The sequence below is a fragment of the Rhamphochromis longiceps genome, linkage group LG23 (genome assembly GCF_057381845.1).
Source record: "Rhamphochromis longiceps isolate RC_006_pf linkage group LG23, R_longiceps_female_GT1.1, whole genome shotgun sequence".
Classification (NCBI taxonomy): Eukaryota; Metazoa; Chordata; class Actinopteri; order Cichliformes; family Cichlidae; genus Rhamphochromis; species Rhamphochromis longiceps.
Genome location: NC_140578.1, coordinates 9,582,352 through 9,599,669, shown reverse-complemented (window position 1 = coordinate 9,599,669; position 17,318 = coordinate 9,582,352). Strand labels below are relative to the sequence as shown.

At 38.0% G+C, this 17,318-nt stretch overlaps 2 protein-coding genes across 9 annotated transcripts in view; one reads left to right on the top strand and one right to left on the bottom strand.

The window, feature by feature from the left end:
* The window catches only part of shroom2a (shroom family member 2a), a 44,473-nt gene extending 34,258 nt beyond the window's left edge, over positions 1–10,215 (bottom strand). For 5 of the 7 annotated variants that reach the window (XM_085397392.1, XM_085397395.1, XM_085397396.1 and 2 more), the window contains exons 1-2: positions 9,943–10,215; positions 7,527–7,740 (exon numbers count right to left, since the gene is read on the bottom strand). In XM_085397392.1, the coding sequence (XP_085253518.1) occupies positions 7,527–7,733 (207 nt within the window). In that variant the 5' untranslated portion in view covers positions 7,734–7,740; positions 9,943–10,215. Of the gene's footprint in view, positions 1–7,526; positions 7,741–9,238; positions 9,266–9,942 lie in introns of all 7 variants that reach the window. The other 2 variants (XM_085397393.1, XM_085397394.1) reach the window with 2 other exon arrangements.
* Positions 10,216–12,335: 2,120 nt separating this feature from the next.
* Positions 12,336–17,174, top strand: LOC146641278 (synapse-associated protein 1-like). Of its 2 annotated transcripts, XM_085397314.1 has the most exons (10): positions 12,336–12,416; positions 12,561–12,729; positions 13,115–13,233; positions 13,328–13,394; positions 13,633–13,706; positions 13,790–13,929; positions 14,034–14,185; positions 15,627–15,673; positions 16,515–16,659; positions 16,746–17,174. In XM_085397314.1, the coding sequence occupies exons 1-10, from the start codon at positions 12,351–12,353 to the stop codon at positions 16,871–16,873; spliced, it is 1,107 nt and encodes a 368-aa protein (XP_085253440.1). In that variant the 5' UTR covers positions 12,336–12,350; the 3' UTR covers positions 16,874–17,174. The 2 variants fall into 2 exon arrangements, with proteins under 2 accessions (XP_085253440.1, XP_085253439.1); XM_085397313.1 differs by lacking the exon at positions 12,336–12,416 and having other exon boundaries at positions 12,417–12,729.
* The last annotated feature ends 144 nt before the right edge of the window (positions 17,175–17,318 follow it).

The window sequence follows — 17,318 nt, the reverse complement described above, 5'->3', positions numbered from 1 at the left end:
AAGAAGTTCATAAAAGTGGTGTGCTATGATTTAAATGTGGTATTTTGTGTTGGTTAATGATGGAGAAACCTAAACAGCCAAATATGGTAAGATTTAAAACTGCAGCAACACATCAGCGTGAAGAAAAACAAAAAGGATTCAGGATACTGCTCGGGTGAACTGTGGTGTCCTCATACCCCGTAACCATTTGTACTAGCGCTTGAGCCATGATGTACTTGCTGCAGTCTCATAAACGATAGGTGGTGCTAGTTTAGGAACAGAGGAAAGCAAAAAAGGAAACAAAGCCATCGCTGAAGATGCTTAGGTCACAAGACAGCTTGTGTGGCAGCAGTTGTGGAGTATGGAGAGTATGAATTACCGACACATCCACACAGCAGACAGGTGGATGTAAATGAAAATCAGTGAAAATTATAGCCAAAAAACCCCAAAATAAACTCATCCTGGATTAAGCGAGTCTTTACCAACTATGGGTGTGACATATAGGGTTAACTGGGCAACTAGGACCAGAAGAATCCACTAGAGGCCAACCTTCAGCTAAAAAGATATGAGGTGCTGTCAACGAATAGTCTGAATTTGTTTACATAATCAAATACTTGAAGTTCTTTAGTCTTGCTAACGCTTTCAGGGTATTTTTATACGTAAAAGTAACAGCTAATAGCTGTAGCTTGCACATGAAAAAAAATACATAGCACCTGTCAAGTATGAGGTTGTATAAGAGAGAAGTGGGGCATAAATACCTATTTAAATACCCACTCACAACTGATACAGTGGCATACTCGGGAGCTGGCAGGTGAAAGAGCATTTAATGTTTGACTTGTGTTCCTATATGCGCAGGAACACTAACTTTTACATCACAGAAGGACAGAAACAAGTTTAAAAAAATACCTTTAAAAAAATAACTTTCAGTATAAAAATTGAGGTAAAAACTGTTTTCTTCAAACTGCTGTTTAGGCAGTGCACATACAAGAAAAGCTGTTTTCAAGATCAGCAACTTGCCCATGACACCCTTGGGCTACATGCAAGTCTCTTCATTTCATACAAATTAACACGAAACATAGAAGGAAAAGAAGATTTGAATAATGTAAATCTAACGGTTCCGGAGAACAGCCTAAAAACCACACAAAATGTCAGGGCTTTTGTTCATATGACATGAAGGCAGGGGATTCACATTGCTTCTTCCAGCATGTTTCACCATTAAAGCTCAATCAGCATGAACCATACCATGCTCTTTGTTTACCATCTCCTTTCAGGCTGCAATCAGTTTGACTGCAGCCATCCTGGACTCCTCAAAAATAGCCCTCTGTCCCCATGTGGGTCATGAAGGGAAGGATGTGGTGGCGATGAGGGTAAGGGATGAGTCTTTTCTACTGACAGATCTCCTGCGCAGTGTGCTGAACACACAGCTTATGTATCATGTTTGCACACATTACTAAGAATAGTCACTGTACTTTGACAAAGCTCGAGCAAGGAAGGAGAAAAAAAAAAAAACTCACTGAAAGTAACCCCAAAGTGAACTTTTTTTCAATAATATTGAGCACTTTTTAAGACACTTTACAAACATCTGCTTGTGACCCACACATCTGTGACAGTTATTCACCTCGATATTTTATTGCCATCAATTCCAAGCAGGCGGGAATAAATTACTGGACACCATTTCTGTCATGACACTTTCAGAAGTACAAGTGATAGAAGAGTATTCACACTTCTTTTGAACAATCTGTACCAACTATTTTGAGTATGTTTAAAATTATATGCTCTAAATCCATATGGCGTACTAAAAAAAAAACAAACAAAAAACTGAATATGGAACGGTTTCCAAACAAATACCAGAGCAATCCGCTGCTTCTTCAGGCAGACTTTCATCCTGTGGCTGAACTCCAACTCAGACTAGAGCTGGTCACCATTGTTCTGTTGATTAACTTGGTGTAGCAGCACTCAAAGCAACTGTCCACTTGATGTAGATTTTGGTTAAAGTGGATCTTCAGAACCTGCGCTTTGTACTATGAACCAAGTTCAACATACCCAAGATATGAATTCCTCAAAGTTTCTTTTTGGGGTGGCTTAGGCTCAAGATGTACAGCAGATCATCCATCAATAAGAAGGTTGGCGATCCGATCCCTAGCTGCTCTAGCCTCCTTGCCAAAGCATGCAAGATATGAGGTTCCTGACAGACATCTCTCTGTTCTGAAGTCTTTTGCCCCACATGAACCATAATCCTGCTCTATGAATCATCGTTTCTTAAGAGGTTGAGCAATTCTAGAGCACTCAAAACTACGCGGTCACAAAGAGGATTCATTAATTGCTAAAACCTGTTCACCTGCGCGTGATTTATCACAGCATGTAAGCACAGAGACATTGAAGGATGTCTTTAAGAGCAAACTATATGTTGCTACATATAAAATGTAGCCCTTAGTGGAGGAAACATATTAGGGCTGCATACCCAGCTGTCTTGTGTAAAACAGGATTATTTAAGTTTACTGGGGCTAAGGGCTTTAAGTCCACGAAGACCTTGAGCATAACTGAGCTATGAGAAGAATGTTCAGAATTTTAATTAGATCCAGGATATTTTTAACCAGTAGCCTGAACCTGTCATCAAACTCTGGGCCCATTTACAATAAAATATTTAACTGAAGGGACCTAAGAGAAAAAGAGCCAACAAAAGTACTGATTTAGGCAGACAAATAGGGAGACTATGCCCTTTTGGTTGATACATGAAAGACATACTTGCCAAAACCAAATTAGGTGCTTAATGCTCATTACTCACACTGAAACTGGATTTCACAAAAAGTCATGGACCTATTAGAAACCAAAACTAAGAGGAAAAACTATGAACTGTAAAGAGAGGTGTAGGTTATTAAGACCGAAGCCTTGATGGCACAATGTCAGTATTTTTCTTTGTTTTTTCATGTTGGGTTAGGTCAGTGATGCCATTTACATCAATCAACTTCCCTGTGAACTGGCTGAAACTGACTCTCACATTAATATAGCAATAAAACTCAAGATTCAAGGATAACCTTTATTGTCAAAGCACTGCAGTGCAGAAACAATGAACCTGGGTAGGCAATCCTTGGTTAGCCTTCACAAAAAGTGGATTCTCTCCACAATCGTTTATGGTCACTGGACTCAGGGCATTTCTTTTCTTTCTGAAATCTGCCACGGTCTCCTCTGTCTTGCTGTTGAGCATAAGACTGCTACTGGAGCTGCCATGTTCATTACCTTTCGCCTGTGTGTATTCTTATTGTTGGAGATAAACCAATGTCTGTTGGGTCATCTGTTCTGTCATCTTGTTTGACAGTAAAGATTATGGATAAAGAGTGAATACAGAAGAAGGCTCAACCTAGACCTCCTGGGGAAGGCCTGTGCTCATGGTGATAGTGGGAGATGTGTTTGAGTAACCTGAAATTCTATAGAGGGTTCCTGGAGGTACGGTTACATTTTTCTGTTTAATGCCATGCTTTACGTCAACACTCACTAGAGAATAACTCATGCGTCACCAGACCGAGATAAGCCAACGTTTCTAGTTAGAAATTGCCTCGATTGCTGTGACAGTCTCTGTGTACTGATAAAAGGCATCTATCCATCTATTTTCTGCCTCTTATAGGACAAAACAGCTGAGCAGAGTGGAGGTTTGCTAATGACTTGGAAGTCTGGAGCTATTGCGGTGATTACTGGTTTATTTTCAGGTAGCATTAGCAAAGAAATATCTCCAGTGCGGAACAGGGTAAAGCCCTGAATGCATTGTTTAGATTTGTGTAAACACAATCCAGTACATTCTTGCGCCCTTGTATGACGCTTGACACTCCGGTGAAATTAACGAAAAGGTGTTAGCTTGGTTAAAGTCCATAGTGACAGTGAAAACTTCTTCTGGATGCAAGTTCTGATATTTGCTAATGGCAAAGTGTAACATTTCATGTACTAACATAGCATTAGTTTGCAGTGTTATTTAGACTGCAATTATCCCTTGAGATGATAGAAAGGCCAGGACCTAACCATGATGTATTCTAGGTCTGGAATACACCATACAATCATACTTTGCAATGTTATTCTCAGTTGTACTTCATCCAACCTTTTAACAATGGAGCGAATATGGTTGGATGGCAAGAAATATGGTTGGATGTGGTAATTTGTAAGGTGCAGCCTTCAGCCTGGAATATATCCCCGCTCCCTTTATGATGTGCTGCCATCAGGGCCCTTATTTGGCATCTGTCTGCTTGGATCGTAATCCAAGCAGATCACGTTACTGGAGAAATCTCAAATCAAATTAATTTTCACTCAAAAATATGAGCTACAAGCAAACACTATAAGACTGAGATGGCTGTAGGTTACTTCTACTTCAATGGCGAATTGAATTTAACTCTTTAACATAATAAGGTCCAGGCTGTCATCACTGATAACCCCAAGCTTAACTCTCTGCTATCGAAACATGTACTTTGTTTTTAAAAAACTGTTCTCAGAAGACTTGGGAAACAAAACAAAATTATCATTCTAACTGGAACACATCAAAAACTATTCAAATGCTTTTTGCCTAAAAGGGGAAAAAACAAGGTGAGGGTTTGTGTCATCACTGATGAAGTTTTAGACCTCACAGGGTTGACTGGGGCTGAATGTCAAATTGGATACTGGAAAGTGAAAAGTGGGTGAAGTACAGGAAACTACCAAAGGTGTGAAGTTCCTGCATTGTCATGCTTGAGTTCTGATACAGCGCGACTGTATCTATGACACAGCCTGACGGGTACTTTCCCAGAAATATGAAGAGATGTAATCATGACACAGACCCTAACAATATGCAGTATAAACACAATATTTTGATGAGCACAAAGAAGATAATGGGATAATGTGAATTTTCATAACTCTAACAATCCGTGTATGGACTTGGCCGGTTATAAAGTGTCCTCTTTTCCACTGTGTCAGTAAACATAACACTTCAAGTTAAACATGATCAGTTTCACTTGTGATAGCAGAGCAATGCAAACACACCAGCCTTGAGTATAAGTGCAAACAACATCACGATGGCAGGGTTTCAGCATAGTGTACTACAAATGTAGTTGCACATGGCCTAGCAGCACACCACTAGTCTAACTTTTCTTCAAATTGAACAACTATTAAGAGTTCATTCTAGCTCACATGTGCCACTCTTGCACATGAAGGCACAAAAACAGCCAACAAAGGATTGTGATGTTTTTGTTGACACATGTCCAAAAAGACTAAAACTAAAGAGAATTCCTCTCTTACCATTTTAATACATATTATTTTTTAACTTAAGTTAGATTGTGTTTCTTTACCAACTAAGGCATTTTTACATGACTTGTTTTATTAGTTTTTGTTTACCATGTTCCAAGGCTTACCCTCCAACTAATCTGCACTTTCACCTACGTGTGTCATTGTTTAGGCAAAAAGGAGAAATGCTCTTAATTTTGTCCTCCTATCAATCAGAAAGAACACGAGGTTTGGTTGCATCATCGTCTAGTTAACCCAAATAATTCACCAACCCACCTTCATAAATCACTGCTTATAATCTGAGAGCCACTCCAAAAGAGCACAAATCACTAACCCCGATTTAATTCATCCCATCATGCCATTCCAGTAGGCGTCGAACTGTCATGGATAATTCACTACATTTAGAAAATCAAACAAAGCAGCATTCCTCCCCAGATCCTGGCACCACAAGCTTTCCTCCAAATGAAATCTACCCCAGCACAAAAGTAAGAGAAAGCAAATATCCAGGTGAGATATAATAACACTGACCAGAGGCTAAGTGACAGCTAACTAAACTCTGTTAAATCCTAGCCATGACTAATTCACTTATGAGATTATTAAGAAAAATTACACCAACTAGGAAAGAGTCTGAAAAAAATCTATTAAATATTTTACAGATCAAAAGCTGCGAGTAAAGAGTTAACATCTCACCATCTGATCCAAACAGGTCCGCTTCTGTTGGTCCTTATTATGATGTTCAGGGCCAGAACATTAGTAATAAATACTGACACCAACAAACCAAAAAACTGCAGCATACCATGAAATGGATAGCTCGTAAACAGTCAGGATGCGAGTCATTTCAATCACGTTTGCGGGGTGGCAGTGGTCCTAAGTGTCCTGTGGTGGAGTCTCATCCATCTGGGATGGACTTTGGAACGTCAACACAGGAATGGCAAACTAAGACCAAGCAATGCCACAGCTCCCAACAAACAGCAGTTGGTATTTTACCGAGTCAAATAACTAGCAAGGTCTTTTGTTGTCAATCATTACACAGCCAACAGAGAAATGAGCTTACAGTGAGGGTTCATTGAGGTCTGAGAGCTGACTGGCAGGCTCTGTGGTTACACACTCTCCTCCTGCTGGGTGCTGTACGCAAACTGCAGCTCACGTAAACACCCACATAGCAAATGAGATATGGTGCTTGACCTGTTTAATGTTTAGGTTTCGGGGATTTAAAATGCTGACTTTAGTCAAATAACAGCAGCTCACACTGAAATATTACACAAGAAACTGAAAAAAAATAATTATGAAAAACACATGTATGAATGAAGTCTGTACCAGGGATGGGCAACATCCTTCTTCAGAGGGGCAGACTGATTTTGATTTAGTAATCAACGAGCACCACACTGAATAACATAATACACATTGTTAGTGGTTTTTCCTTCATATTAAAAGGACAATCCACATTCTCTTCGTTTTAAAGTTCAGTCAACACCACACAGTGCGCACCGACCCTTCCCATCTCATTTTCCTGTTTTAGCAGGCTGGTCGCTGTTACCCTCATCCTGTGATTGGACGAACTAACTCCACCGTCTTGAACTGCAGCTGGTGACGGTCAGCCTTATTCTGCTGTGAGCTGCTGCCCAGAGCTCTCTGAGGCAAACCATAGCCCAAGATGATGGAGCTTGAGTCCATCCGAGGGATGAGAGGCTCAGTGAAGAATCAGCTGATATTTGCTTTTTAATGCAGGTGCACACTGTTCCTGTCCAAGGTACACTTTTTTAAAAAAATGTTGTTTTAAATAGAGAGAGAGCAAGAGAGAGAGAGAGAGACATGCAAAGGCCCCCTAGGTCGGACTTGAAGCCGGAGCGGCCGCTCTCAGCCGTATGGCACGTGGTCAGTGCCCTCAAGCTACACTTTTTATTGATTTTTTTTTTGTTTAGTTTTTTTGAAGCGGGGAGGTTGTTTTGTTTGAGGACATCAGCAGCCCAATTGAGATCGTCAATTTGTTGTATTTTGTCCATGGGTGATCTATGACAGCTATTGAAAATTTACCAAACCACTAAATATAATCATTTATAACATTTCTTTAAAGTCCTTAAATCAAAATTGAGCAATACATCAGACTAAAACTTTGACCTCTACATCCCTATGAAAAATCAGAGCATGGCATCACTGTCTGAATAAAAAAAAAACATTTAAAAAGATGAAATTCAAAAGCTTGACTAGATTTTTTTAAAAAAGCATTAGATCCTGCTCTCTGACTCACAACCTCAGCACTTTAACTCTTACCTGTGTTTACTATAAAAAGACTAAATGAAAATATTTACCTTGGTTATGAGCAGTGGCTCCCGGTGTTCAAGTCCCCCTCTGAGCGTGAACCCCCACGGGGCACCTCCTGACAGAAATACTTCCACCAGCTTGAAGCTCTCACAGTCTCTGCTCCTCTGATCCAGATCTCCTGATTTCTGCACCACATGCCAAAAGCTCTCCGTTTCTGTACAGCGCAGATCATTTTTATATCCTTCAGCATCCATTGTACTGCTATAAAAGTAAAAAAAAAAAAAAGGAGAGATAGATATCCAGTCAATATATCATAATGGGTACCGCTCTAAAATAATAGTTTACCACAGGGGACTGTTTCCATAAGGCTTATTGTTTGGTCCAGTCTATTTCTAACGCATACCATTTTAGCACAGTTTGTCCCAGTGATATGCTGATGACACAAAGCTGTAACTCCCATTGAAATCAACTCAATGAACTCATCACTTTCTGCATCTCTTCCACTGGCTAAAAAATAAACTACTGACTTTTTATTAATAATGTGTCACATACCAGTGGCTGGAAAAACTTAAAGACTCTGAATTAGACTGGTTGATAAGATGTTTCACTGTAAATTAAGAGCTATGTAACCACTGCAGTTTGTCACCAAGATCACACAAAAACTACCACAGCCATACAGACACTTACTACAAACACTATACGCCTCATAGGATTCATATCTTCCTTCAAAAGACATAAGTTCTTGAGGTGAATAAAGGGCCTAAAGGTCATAGAATAAAATGCTATCTTTTAGTTTGAGGCATTTTGAAGATCCGTAGGACTAGAAAAGCACTTCATAAACACCAGTTCATCTCCAGTTTTCATATGAGACAACATACATGATGCCATGGCTATTGATACATCAGTATAAATCTTTCCTGGCGTATACCACAATACCTGTATTGTATTTTGTTGATATTTTTTACTAACTGAAGTCCCTCTATTGAGCTTTTTACTTGGCAATTATTTGTTAATTTATTTATTTATTTATTTTTAAAACAGAGCTCATTTCTTTGTTTTACTTTTTAAAAATGTTATAAAACTCCTTTATTTTGTTTATTTTTACCTTACTGAGCTACCTTGTCTTGTCAAGTTTTGTACTTTATTTGAGCTATTTGGCGGCATGTTATATTTAATGTTTTGGCTGCTGCAACACCGGCTCAACTTCTAACCAGGATTCCTTCTGTCCTCCAAATTCCTGAGTGTTGACCATATTGAAAAAGTCTTTTAGCACAGAACACATCCTGACTAAAAGATGGGCCTGGTATCAAAATGTAGGTTAAAAAAAAAAAAGAAAAAAAAAAGGGAACCTTTGAAATAATGTAACATGTTTTCACCAGCCACCTATCCCATATGCAGATGTGTCATATAAAAGTCTACCCAAAAATTTGCAGTTTTTGAAGTTTTCCTCCAGTGAATCATCAGGAAACAGGCAAAGGTTCCAGAGTGCCAGTGACTGTTTCTGTTACTCTGTTTCACAGACATTAAATTGATACAGCTGCTATTGAAACTCTGTTATATCCCATGATAATGATGCTCAGAGCTGATTATAGAAAAAAAAAATGGCCCAAACAAAGATTTTGGCTTTTGATTGACTTCGCAGTACTTTGTGACAGAGCATAACGTGTTTTTCAGCCATGAAAAACTTATGTAGATATCTCCAGTTGATATGAACTTATGAGGGTTTAAAAATGCTTGAAAAAACTACATTTCAACCCACCCGTATGTACTTCGAGGCACTCCAATTCTGAAAAAATTCAGGAAATGAAGACAAAACTTTATTTAATATACTAAAATTACTGAACAAAATAACATAAATTGATTTTATATGAAATGAGCCACAGTGCAGATTAGATTATATAAAAAAGTGACGAGACAGTAAACAAATTAAGAAATAAAAGGTAAACTGGGAAAGTAAAAACACTTTGGAAGCTGAACTGAGCGGAACTATAAGAAATAAAACATATTTAAAACTAAATAAAAACGCCTGAAAAATAACGCGGACTCTGGTTACAGTGACAAAACATTGGATTTAGGGCTCTTATTTTGAAAGGAACCTACCACGAACATGCAGACTTTCATTTATTAACTTCTTTAAGTGATAAAATATCTTCTACGTCCATCTGTACGGAGCTCTGCGAGACTAAAGCAGGAAACCTGTAACACCTGTTGTTGTCAAACTGCAGACAGGGTGATTTAAACTTAATGCTCTTACGTGCGAGAGAATTAAACGCACCAGCAGCACAATGGAAACCATCCAGCTCAACCACCAAATAAGCCGAGTAACACCGACCTGGTCGCTCACATAGGCAACACAAACTTCGTCCCACACCAGCAAAATCAAAGAAACTCACCTACTCCATGAGGTGCGCAGCTATTTTGGGAAAAATATTACAAAAGTCGCTCTGAAACGGCGGACCTTACCTGAGAATCCAAGTTTTGGATGAACCGGTGAACAGGAAAGCTTCGTCGGGTTGGCACGGAGTAATATCCCAGGTTTACGTTACACATACTTCATCTTTTTTAACTGGTTTTATTTTAAAAGGAACAACTTTTTAAAAAATAAATCGTACGCTAACTCTTAAACGAAGTGGCGACCTTACGCTGTTTCAAACGCAGCAGCTCCAGCCGTATCCTCCTACTTCATGTTACAAACCGAGAACGACACACTGACACACTCGGGAGAGGTTAAATCAGCTAAGCTAAACTAGCTCCATCCATGGACTGCAGGGATAACAAGTGTGGGAGAACAAAGCTGCAGCGCAAGCGCGACACCTACCGTTAGCCAAAAGGAAAGGCGGGAAGAACAAGCAAGTGTAATCTAAAACGGCTAATTTTAGTAATAATATTAAATAAAAACTGACAAACACGTTACGTAGTAACTATACCTATATTTCTACTTTCCCACTTTATTTATCCAAATAAATAACCTCTTATTTTGGTTTTAGTCATGGACAGAGACAGAATTAAAATCTGTGAGAGAATTCTTTTATTAGCTAATGAGGAATTTGAATGCAGCAGCACATCTCAAAGAAGTTGGGACAGGTGCAAAACAACTCTGGAAAAGTAAGAAGTACTAAAATAAAACAGCTGGAGTAACATTTCATAACTAATCAGACTGTCAGCAGTTCAGTACCATGATTGCATATAAAAACAGCAGCTTAAAGAGGCACAGGTTCTCAGAAGTAAAGATGGGCAGTTTCACCAGTCTGCAAAAAATTGCATCTACAAATTACAGATTAACTTCAAAATACTGTACCTCAGTATAAACTGTGAAGACTTTGTATTGTAGATCTCATGATCTACAGTACATCTGTGCAAGCGACAAGGCTAAAGACCACTTCCAGAAATAACTGTATTATAACAGAGTTCACTGTACCATCCAAAACCAAAGGTGAAAGCTCCATATGTGAACATCATCCAGCAATACTGTCATTTTCTATGGGTCTAATTTAGTTTAGAATAGACCAAGGTAACTTAGAAACTGCTGTGTGGTTAGATGAATCAGAATTTGAAATTTTTTATGCAGAACATCAATGCTGCATCCCTGACAGTGGTTCAATCCATGAGAGCTACTCAAAGATTTTGATACCCAGACTTCATGTGCGCTCTGCTGATATCTGCTGATGTCTGATCTGGTCAGCATCTCATTATCTACAAACTCGTTAATAGCACTGATTAATGGGTTTCAGGCCTAAGAAGCAGAGCGGAAGAGGGCTGCAGACTGAGAAGCAGTGTGCAACTGGATGCAGTTGTGGATGGTGTGATAAACTGTTGTTGTTCTACTTTTACAATAATTAATTTATTTGTGTTTTTTTTTTTCTTATTTTGTTGTAGCTGTGAGATCAGTTTTAAAATGTAGGCAATGTTCAATCTGTCTCACAATCATTGCTCTGTTTTTTTTATACTGTCTTTGTTTTAGCATAACTAAACTAATACCACGTTATTCCAAATAAAATTTTAACTTTTCTATTAAGTTCTTCAAATGCAATTAATATTCAAATGTGTTAGCTATGTTAGCTTTGTTTATTAGTTAATCCCAGTGTACATTTTTCCCTTACAATCTTTGATGAAATAATCTTAATTATTTGTAAAACTAATAAAACTTTTAAAACGTGTGCCTCTTAAAAGTGTGGAAGACGCAATTAAAAAACAAACAAACAAAAAGAAAAACACTAATCAATGTATATTTATGAGTACAATATTTTTTTCTATTTCATATCCTCAAAAATTCATTACTGTACCTTTAAACACATTCAAATTATTGTTTAAATATGTACACAGGCGAAAAAAAAACAAATATTAGCCACGTAATTGGGCTATTTTCTCATACGCTTAATTTTACTGTCATGCTTCTTATTCCAAAAATGCAGAGTTGCTAGTGTAGCTATCCTTGTGAATATCATGCATTCTTATTATATTTTGGTTCAGAGCCATTAAGTAAATAAAAAAGTAAATAAATAAAGCACACATGAATGAACTCTGAATATTATGAGCTGCTGTATGGTTATTATGTGCACTAAAAATTTCGTTATCAGTTTTTACAATACAGCAACAGCTGCTGCAACTATAATGCTAATTTTGCTACCTCGCCACCTAGCCGTTTGGTAATGAATAAAAGACTTAAAGAGAATATAAAACTCCGATCGTCTCATTTTTCGGTGTACTACCGCTACAGCTATCATGTTGCAAAGCTGTTGTTTTTTGTCTCTCTGTGGGTGACTTTATACAATCACGAGGAATAAAAGTCCGATAGAAACGTATAATTTTCTGAAACGTCGGTGAATGAAACGGCTCTGAGTGGATTCCGCCCACTCAGAGCGTTCCTTTCCATGACAACCACAACTACGGATGGTAGGTTAGCTCAAACCAGATGGGACAACGATTCGCGGAAGTGGGTAAGAGGTGAAACTTGACGAGTAGCCATCACATAAGTTTTAAACTATCGGAAAACTAAACTTTAGAGTTTAAAAGGCATAGTTAGAGCATGTTAAATAACTCATTTTAAAGTATTTAGACTAAATACATAAAGTATGTTTAAGAACTGGTCAAGCTGGCTTGGAGCAGAGAAAGAAAGCGGCCAAGTTACAGAAGAGCCTGCTGATGCTAACGAAGAAAAACGCTTTAGTGAAATAAACAAACCGAGCGACCAGCAGGGCAGAGATGCTGGGACAGATGCTCAGCTTCTCCAAAAAGCAAAAGGTTTCAGTGGTGAGTCCGCTGCAGTCCACATATTGTTGTTGTGTTTCTTAATGTTTTGGTTTTGTGGTCAGTTTTTATAGGTTTTTAGCACGATTTGAGCTTTGGGGAGAAATCATTGATTACAATACAAACAAATCAATTTGTGATGATAGCTGCCTTATAGTCATCCACTATCAGATTTGACTTTCATTATAGTTAACTGAAATTACTTATGTTTTAAAATTGCACCTCTTGTAGTTTGTTTAGATGATGCTCATTTTGGATTCTTTTGTAAATGCAACTTTCACTTATGATTATTTTTGATAATGTATTATTCTGCTGATTATTTTCTCCATTTGTTGATTAATTGCAACTATGCAACACAGTAATGTGGGTTTTTCTGGCTTCTTTACAGGTTACATTTATAATTTTGCCAGCAGCGCCTCAAAAAAATTATCTGAGTCCGTAGTAGAAACAGCTCAAACCTTAAAGAAGAGCGTGGAGGAGGGGAAGATCAGTGGAATTATTGATAAGGTGAAAAGTTTCATCTATTGTCTGAGGCTGATATCAAGTTTTTACTATTTAGGGTAAGTTTGGAATGTTTGAAGGTTTGTTCTTCTTCCCTTAGACCATTTTGGGTGATTTCCAGAAGGAACAAGAAAGGTTTGTTCAGGAGAAAAGAGCTAAAGAGTATGGTGAGTACTTCTGTTGTGTACTTATGACATGAAATGTAACAAAAGCTCTTTTAATTGATGTAGATGTTTGATTTAAAATCAACAGTGCTGATGCACAGAAAATGCGTTTTTGTCCACAAACATGTGGACCAAACTGTATATCGGTTTTTAATCATTAATTAAAGCTTACATTTAATTGTAGCTGAAAAATATTTTCAGAACACCTCAGAACATCTCTGCTGCTTTTCGCCGCTTGTAGGTGCTGCTGTGCCTCTATGGGTGGGTTATAATGAAGAGGATGCCATACAGGAACAAATATTAGCTCTCTCAGCTGTAAATATCTTTAAAAAGCATTTCATTTATTATAGAAAGTTACTTAAATTATGCCTCACTGTAACTTTACTGCATTGTTTCAGGATAAAAGAAATTTTTTGCGTGACCCCCCTGCTGGGGTGCAGTTTTACTTTGACTTTGACCAAATGTATCCAGTCGCCATGGTTATGCTAGAGGAAGACGAGCTCCTGAGGAAGATGCGCTTCCATCTGGTCCCCAAACAGTGAGTGTGTCATAAGTTAACTATGTTAACTGCTGTGTTTTCAATGTGAGCCTCCCTGCATCCCTCAGGGGTGACTGCGTTTTCCTCCATGCTGTTCTCCTCAGGGTGAAAGAGGAAGTCTTTTGGAAGAATTACTTCTACCGCGTGTCTTTGATAAAACAGTCGGCTCAGCTCACAGCTCTCGCAGCCCAACAGGCGGCTGAGTGGATTGATGTGAAGAAAACCTCCTACCCTTGCAAAGATCCTCATCAAAATGGTAGTCTGCTCTCTCCTGTAAAACCTCTGCATTAAATACTGATGTTGATTTTTAAAGCTATGATATGAAAGTTGATCAAATGTAAGAATGTACAAATATGACTGTAAGTATTTGTGTAATTCTTTATCTTAGTATTCAAGGAAGATTTGTTTTGATTTTGACTGATAGCATTTCTAGTTAGAACAGAGAGTGCAAGTTTATTGTGCAATAAAGAAAAAAGTGAGTTAACTTCTGGACCTTTCTGAGCATAGAGTGAAACACGTTTTTATTTAATGGGCCACATACAGTCCAGTTTGATCTTAAGTGGATTGAATGAGCAAAAACGCTGCACAGCAACATAAAAAGTCAGTAAAAAAATTTCCTTTTGAAAAAGTACAAGTAAAAATGTATTCAGTGAACAATCCATTAAAAATGGCAAACAGACGGAGACGTCAGAAGGAAAAAAAGTGCGATCCCATCAGTATATCTCATTACATCAACTGCACATCTATAAAGCCACAAAATATTCACATGTGAATTATTTTGTAACTTAACTAAAACATCCGTGTGCTACTAGATCGTAACATTTAGATCTTAACATGCTTTTTGTGCAGTAATGTTCTTAAAACACCAAGAGTTGCAGTGTTTTGAATAATTGTACTTATTTATTTATTTTCAGTGTTCATAGTTTGTAAAGCTTTCATGAGCAGGATTAGACGATTTAACGTTCCGTTTCTGTTCCATCAACGATATGGTTGACGCTCGTGGCTTAGACTGCGTCCATAAGATGGGGAAATGTTTTAAGAAGTCCTGTTTTTAAAGGCTGAGTGTTTTCGTCATTGCTTTTTAAAAGGTAGATGTCACAATGAAGAGGACGTCATAGACAATACTCTCATACATAGTCAACTTGTAAATCCGAGACAGCTCAGTTGTGTTCACGAAGAAATCAAATGCTTTAGAGTGAGACCACAAACTAATTGGATTTTCGAATAAAGAAGCAGAGGGTCTTTTCGGCCCTAGACTTTTATACATTCTGACTTGCAACCACAGGCGTCGCCCTCTGCTGGTCATTGGAGAGCATTCAGGTTTAAGACATTTTGGGGTTGGTTTGAATTTTCAGACCCGGCAGCTCATCTTTTATATACAGTCTGTGCTTAAAGGCAACATTAAAAGCACCATTAGGTTTGAAAAGGCATGCTCTTCGGCTCCAGGTAATGATGTGATTCCAGAAGCAGCATTTTGATCAGTAGGATCTAGCTCCACCCTCCTGCAGACTGATGCATGCTTTTGTATGAACATATAGTGTGAAAACTAATTTATCTTTTCTTGTTGTCCTGATAGCAGTGGGATTTAAAAAAAAATGTTATTAGTATTAGAACATTTTGAATATCACATTTTTCCCTTAAATACCTTTTCACAATGATGACATTTCATTTATTTATTTTTTTATTTATTTTTGTAGATGCCGTTAAATCAAAAGCCAGCAGCCTCCAACCAAAATCAAGTGAGGTAAGATTACCTGTTTTTAACCTCTGAGATCTAAACAATCCTAAACAAAGGCTGGCAGAATATGTGGTTTCTGGTTTTCGAAAGCTTTTCTTACATATCTCAGTTATCAGAGGATTTAAAAAAAACAAATTTAAAATGTTTTACTTTTCTTCATGTTTGTGATTTTAGTGACACGGAGTGAGTTTTTCTTATCAGTGGTCAATGAAACAAAACAAAACAAAACAAACCTCAGCAGCATGCTATGATACCTACGTGTTATAAATGACACCTTAATAGTCTTATAAAGGATACAGTAAAGGATTATTTTACTGTTAATATTTGCTAGTCATTAATATTGAATTTTGTATTATTTTGACAAGAGATTCTTCAGGTTAATTCTGATTGGCACGTGTTTTATAAGGGGTATTTATTTTTTAATGATTATCGGCTGTTTTTGTGGTTTTGTGATAAATATTTAACTGCTACTGCTCACTCTCATAACTTTATTTGAACCGAAAACACAAACTTTTCATCTTTTTGTTGGTTTTGGTTCCTGAATTTAACCAGTCAGCTGGTGGGGAAAAAGCAACTGTACAGAGAGCGAATCAGGACACAAAGAATGACCTCCAGGTTCAGTCATGTGATTTACACCACCGCCATCTGATCTAGATAATATTTATACACACACTACTCTGCGACCCTTAATCATTTATGAGGTTTTGCAAACGCTGTCATTTCATTGTTTGATGGTAAAAAGTTAACTAATTAAAGGTAATAGTTTTATCATTTATTATTGCTGCAGAAAGGTCATTATAAAGCAGATTTTAAAGCTGAATCTGAGCTTCTGTTTGCGTTATGAAAGGATGAAGAAGAACTCTCCACCAGTCTGCAGCTGTCTGAATTTGTAAGTGATACTTTTGACTCCTGTGAGATCAACAAGGACGACCTGTGCAAAGAGATGCGAGAGCTGGTTCTGGACAAGAGGGAAAACCTAAATCCAGAGCAGGGTGAGTGCTGTGGTTAAACTGGGACATTGTACTGTGTGTGTGTGTGAGCTCAGTGTGTTTTTTTTTGTTTGTTTGTTTGTTTTCAGAGGAGATGCCAGACTGGGAGAGAGAGCTGCAGGAAGAACTTCGGGAGTACGACGTGTTGGCTGACAGCGAAACCCACGATGATAACTGGGACAAGGAGATCGAAGAGATGCTGAAGGAGGAGAGTTAGAGTAATGAGCGACACCTTCAGAGGCGCTTTGGTGATTTCTTACATCTTCGGTCTTCCAACAGCTCTCCGTGGATCCATGCGCTCCCCAGATGAAGAGCTGGGAAGTTTGCATTCATGCGTGTTTAATTCAAAATGTGAAGAGAAAATGGATGTTACAAAGACAATGTGTCTCACATTAATAGAAGTTTACAGTATATATATATTTTTTTACTTTGCCTGATTTGTTATCAGGATTAAAGCTAATAAAGATATTTTCTCGGTAATCTAGCTCACTCTGAATGGTGGGTGACTAAGTTACCAACTCAATGTCATGTTACGGATGAAAAATTTGATTTGCAGCACATGAATTTCCAGCAGTGATCAAAAATCAAATATCTACTTTCATCCACTGTGTTTTTGAGTGTGCCGTTAAAAAGACGCCTGTAGCCATGGTGACACATCACAC